Source organism: Charadrius vociferus, unplaced genomic scaffold, assembly GCF_000708025.1.
Source record: "Charadrius vociferus isolate BGI_N301 unplaced genomic scaffold, ASM70802v2 scaffold259, whole genome shotgun sequence".
Lineage (NCBI taxonomy): Eukaryota > Metazoa > Chordata > Aves > Charadriiformes > Charadriidae > Charadrius > Charadrius vociferus.
Window position 1 is genome coordinate 8,642,897 of NW_009661368.1, and position 6,000 is coordinate 8,648,896.

The window sequence follows — 6,000 nt, forward strand, 5'->3', positions numbered from 1 at the left end:
TACTAAAATTAGTCATTGTTTTCATGTTTTTAAAGGACCAACTATACAGACATTTTTCAAACGAAGCTACCACAGTGATACAGAAAGCAATTCTGATGAAGTGGAAACAAGCAAAGAGGAGGAAAAGAAAGCAAAGAGAAGAAGAAAGTTACAGCCTAGAAAATTATTTAAAACAGATGATGCTATTACTTACAGAGGTTAGTTATGGAGTGAAAGTTGTGCAAAAGTTTAAAATAATGTACCAAATTAAAGTCTTAACAAAAAAAGATAGTATTCATAAAAAATAATTTTACATATTTAAAAAAAGAAATAAAAAGAAATGTTAAATATTTAGAGAATATAAAAAGTCAGAAAATTGATACAAAAATAGAAACTGGTCTCAGCCATTTCATTGTTGAAATGAATGTATTTATAACAAAGCTGTTCTTGGCCCTGTTGCAGCTTCAGATAGGATACTTTCTCATACTGAATTGTGACATTATTTTTTTTTTACTTCTCGTCAGTGTCTGAAAGCATATCTACTGTATCTGTAAATGATGTGTCTGTTTTGGATGGGGAAGTCTGGGAACCTGGCTGTTCAACTATCGGTATATGTCAGAAGCTCCAAAAAGAATTTACTAAGAAAATTGAGGCAAGACATTTCATATACAATATTCGTTGTCTGTGTGGGTACATGTGTGTATGAACGATAGCTTGTCTTACACCACAGAATTTGCTTAAAAGGACATGAAAATAGCTATGTGCATAGAACTTGAAGAGATGACAGAATTCGTTTCCTTTTATGCCTTTTTCAATTCCTGTATGTACCTAACTCTGCAAGTATTTTCATTCCCAGGTATATTTTATTTTTTATCCTGTCTGTTGTTTCAAAACAAGCTTATGTATCTAAAGTAATGAGCATACTGCATTTTGATTTTTTTTTCAAATTATCAAACCCGTGAATTAAATTTATTTGCAAAAAGGAAAAATTGAGCCTGAATAATGCATTTGTTAATCTAAGAAAGCTGTAAGCACACATCATTCATTTCATGTGTACTTTCTTTATTTTGAGGAATTAATTTTTCAAATAACGTACTTCTAATTAAGTTAGGTAGAATTTTATCAAAAACATAAACCTCTGTTTAGTAACTCTTCATTAACAGAAAGATTTTCCTTAAAGGAAATAATACAAAAAGGATAATTAAAAAAAGGGGGTTTGCTCAGTATGATCTGTGATACTAAGCAATTACAGTACTAAACATACGACAGGTTGTTTTTTTTTCCTAAAGTGAAAATAATCTGAATGTAATGTTAAAACATCCTCATAGAGCCGCTCACAGAAAATGGATCATTTTACTAAGCAATCATTAAGAGCTGCCCATGAGCATTTGACAACAATGAGTTACCAGCTTCATGAATGCAGGTCTGTAACAAAAGATTTATTTTAAAGCACCCTTAAAATGCAATGAATACTTTCTAAAAGTAACTCATTTTGTTTTGGTAGGATCAGGCAGCTGGACAAATTTCATTTTGCTCTCCTTGAGGAACTTGAGAATTTTGAAAAAGATTCTCAGTCCCTGAAAAACATGGAAAAAGAATTCTCGGTTTGTATTTTAATTGCTTGGTCATGGAGAAAAACAAATTCTTATGGAATCCATAGATTACTCGTATCATCTTTAACTTCAGATCATTAATTCTGTTTTAAAAAGCCTTTAGCATTTTGATTGAAGTTGGTTCAAATTTCAAATAATGAATTTGAGGTGTTAGGATTGGCTAGTGCGATGGTCTTAGAATTTCTAGATCACCACTATATGTTTTTCTTCCTAGAATAAACTACTCCTGCTACTTTTAATGGGCTGCTTACCCCACTTCATGAGCCTTTTTTTCAGCTGGCCTGTATTTCAGGAATAGCATGTAGCCTTTTGAACCTGATGTGCTGTGTGTTCTACAATGAGCCAGTTGACATAATGGGGCTGCTACTTGCTGTAATGTAAAAATCAATATACAAATATTCATGTAAACACAAGGCATGCTCACTTTTTTCTTTTACTCTGAAGGCATGGCTTAAATTATATGGAAAGTCTGAATAAAATGCTATGCATATGCTTTTTCATTGTTTTGAAACTGTTATGCAGAACGTGTTTTTGGTGAAACTGGTTCCGTGAAAACAGAATTCCTGAAGTGCCTCAGCCAGCCAGCTAAGATTTTTTTTTTTTTTTTTTGAAGCTTCTGTGGTGACTGTGTAACTCCTGTCCCTTGTGTGCTGATTCTGTGGTTGTAGGTTGTTTTATTCATATTAGATATTAGTCAGTTCAGAAAATATTGGTTCCTACTGATTATGGTCTATTAATATTTTTCTTTCCAGACCTTTTGGAAAAAACATACGCATACTTTTAGTACATACATGAGAAATGAGCAACAGAGGTTAGTAGGCTTCATTAATCCCAGGATGAGATTTGTGTTCCGTTCATTTGACATATAAGTTAGGTCAAGTACTCTTCTCTATCCAATTTCTCTTGTCCATGAAATAGAGATAGTACATGAGAAAATGAGATTAAAAATGTAATTATTCTCCAACTGAATTTCTCCACATACCAGAGGGACTATTCCAGTAGTAGCAACGATGGTAATACTTGTCCATGCTTTTAAATACAAATAGACTACAAATAACGGGACGTATTCATAAATACACGTGGAAAGTACATACGTGGCAAAGCTGTTCTGAACTGCCTTTTATTTCTTCAGAATCCAGATTCTTAAAACTTCATTTGAAAAGAACATCTACCATACCGTTGACTATGAAGAACATATTTTTACTTCAGAGGTATGATGAACTTTTCGTTCTTTGTTTTTAATAATTCTTCAATTTTACTAACAGATAATAGTATTGTCTTTTTTCCAAAGAAAGTTTTTTTTCCTCAGCATTGTGTTAATGCCAAATAAGTAGTTTTGTAGTTTTTCATTGTCATAAAATATCCCTTAGTGTACCAACATTCAGTGTTTAAGGCCTAGATTTCACCTGTTAGGTGCGTGCAATTATCTGGAAAATGCTGCAAGATTTGTTATGTATTCTGTGGCTTTGCTTACCAGTGCTAATCACCCAAGAAAGAACAAATTTAAAACACACATCCCTTTCCTTAGGCATGAAGATGCATGTGCGTCTGTATCTCTCGGTTATAAACCATTTAGGGATGTAATTGTTGTCTTGAAAATGGGTTACCAGTTGTAAGCAGAGAAGATGCATTCAGTATCTTTTTATAGATGCATCTGATGAAAGAAGACATAAAAGGACTCCAAGAGAAACTTCTTAAAGAAATGGTAAGTGAAGTTATCTTGTCCTCATTTTTATTTATTTTTTTAAGTATAGCTGTTTGAACAATAAATTACTAAAAATTGTAATTTCTAGTTCCCTATCAAAAATAAAAATTAGTCAGAATCCAGTTATCACTGATGTAGAATCATACAATGGTTTGGGTTGGAAGGGACCTTGAAGATCATCCAGTCCCACCCCCTGCCCTGGGCAGGGCCACCTCCCCCCAGCCCAGGTTGCTCCAAGCCCCGTCCAACCTGGCCTTGAACACCTCCAGGGATGGGGCAGCCACAGCTTCTCGGGGCAACCTGCCCCAGGGGCTCACCGCCCGCACAGGGAACCGTTTCTTCCTAATATCTAATCTGAATCTCCCCTCTTCCAGTTTGAAGCCATTCCGTCTCGTCCTATCGCTACATGGCCTTGTAAAAAGTCCCTCCCAGCTCTCCTGGAGCCCCTTTAAGCACTGGAAGGCCACAATAAGGTCTCCCTGGAGCCTTCTCTTCTCCAGGCTGAACCCCCCCAACTCTCCCAGCCTGTCCTCCCAGCAGAGGGGCTCCAGCCCTCCCAGCATCTTCGTGGCCTCCTCTGGCCCCGCTCCAACAAGTGCATGTCTTTCCTGTGTTGGGGCCTCCAGAGCTGGATGCAGTTCTCCAGGTGGGGTCTCACCGGAGCAGATTAAAAGGAGCAGAATCCCCCCCCTCGCCCTGCTGCCCACATTTCTGATGCAGCCCAGGATGCGGGTGGCTTTCTGGGCTGTGATCACACATTGCCGGCTCATGTTGAGCTTCTCATCAATCGGTACCCCCAGGTCCTTCTCCTCAGGGCTACTCTCGGTCCATTCTCTGCCCAGCCTAGATTTGTGCTTGGGATTGCCCTGACCCAGATGTAGGACCTTGCTCTTGGCCTTGTTGAACGTCATGAGGTTGGCATGGGCGCACCTCTCCAGCCTGTGCAGGTGCCTCTGGATGGCATCCCTCCCCTCCAGCGTGTCTACCTCGCCACACAGGTTGGTGTCATCAGCAAACTTGCTGAGGGTGCACTTGACCCCACTGTCCATGTCACCAACAAAGATGTTGAACAGCACGGGTCCCAGTGCTGACCCCTGAGGAGCAGACGTGTTATACTTTAAACCCTATCTGGGTAATAAAAGCAGCAGGTAGATACGGATATACTGTTTTAGTTTGGTGTCTTAAGACGTTGAATGTTGACATGGAAATGAGAAGTATCATATTTGATATGTTACAAGCAGCATATACTATGCACCAGAATTACAAAACTTAAAAAAAAAAAAAAACCAAAAAAAAAAACCAAAAAAAACCAGCAAACCCAGGAGATTTTATTTAAAGTATGTGATAAATATAATGCTTTTTGCACAGCAAGAAGAGGAACTGTGTAATGTTCGCAGAGGATTGCAGGCATTGTTTCAACTGGAAGATAAAATTCTGAAGTAATATTTTCAAATACCTTCCTGAAAGTCAAGGTGAATAACAACACTCTTTTATAATGTAAAATTTGACAACTTTTTTTTTTTTTACATGCAGAGAAACTTTTGTAGTGAAAGCATAGTTTCCTTAATAACGTTAAAATCTTTGTGGATAGGACTTCTCCTTTCATATGTGAGAGTTGGAATTATTTTACTGAATCTGCTAAAAAGCAATATGTAAATCTTTTATTTTTAGCACATGCTATTTTTTAAGATGTCTTTAACAATTTTTATAGGTTATTTAACTGACTTTCAGAGAAATTACTTTGGATTTCACTTTGAATCTATGTTTTGGGTCTGTCTGTACAGAATACCCCTTTTGTCTGATCCAGGATACAGTCAGAGATGATTCAGGGATCAAATTGCCTGTTTTGATCTCAGTCCTATTTGTCTGTGGTGTTAGAACTCAGTAGGAGTTTTTAAGAGAAAACAAAACTCTAAACATTTGTCGTTGAACTACATTGCAAATAGTTGTATTAAATATTTCAAGAAAAATATATATTGTCTGTCTTTTTTTTTTTTTTACAAAATGATGTCATTACTATTTTGCTTTAAATCAGTAGTACGTGTTTGCATGTCTGTCAGATAAAACTCACTGCTGCGCAAGTATTTCATGAAAGACAGACAGTTAAGAGGGTCTGCTGTCTGTAGCTCAGAAACGTGTCCTACATGCTAATGCAATCTATTCCATGTACGTACACTTCAGAAGTTTTCCGAAGAAAATGACCAGTCAGTCGTAATTCATGCTTCTCCTTTGTCGCCCAGTTAGGTTTCTTCTGAATATTATGTGCAACTTCTAAGCTAATATTTCCCTTAATTTGCTTTTAAATTAAACAAAAAACTACCCTGCATTTTATAGTTCCTTGCAACCTTTTAGTCTTTTTTAACTTGCAATCCTGCATGTATATACTGTAAACTTTTCAGGCTCAGAACAATACCGTTAATATTTTTCATTTAAGTTCTCTTTAAAAAGGGGGATTAAAAACTTCCAGCTGACCCAGAAGTAGCAGACGTAGAGAGTAACTCGCAGAAGGTGCGTGGCCGGGAGCTCGTCTGCGTTGGCTCCTGCGGAGCTGCCCCGTACCCCGGACTGGCTCGTCGGGCCCGAGCTGGCTCGGCCCCGCGCTGGCACAGCTTCACAGCCGCTGGAGCGGGGCTGAGGAGGGGACGTGCTTCTCTGTAGCTGGAGTAACGACCACAGAGGTCTCAAAAGAATGTATTAGCCACT

The 6,000-nt window shown here is 37.8% G+C and overlaps 1 protein-coding gene across 1 annotated transcript in view; it reads left to right on the forward strand.

Moving 5' to 3' along the window:
• Positions 1-4,740, forward strand: part of SYCP2 (synaptonemal complex protein 2) — a 28,885-nt gene extending 24,145 nt beyond the window's left edge. The window contains 8 exon segments of the mRNA XM_009893592.1: positions 36-197; positions 504-631; positions 1,308-1,402; positions 1,484-1,583; positions 2,345-2,403; positions 2,725-2,803; positions 3,241-3,297; positions 4,666-4,740. Coding sequence (XP_009891894.1) covers positions 36-197; positions 504-631; positions 1,308-1,402; positions 1,484-1,583; positions 2,345-2,403; positions 2,725-2,803; positions 3,241-3,297; positions 4,666-4,740 — 755 coding nt within the window.
• Positions 4,741-6,000: the final 1,260 nt, after the last annotated feature.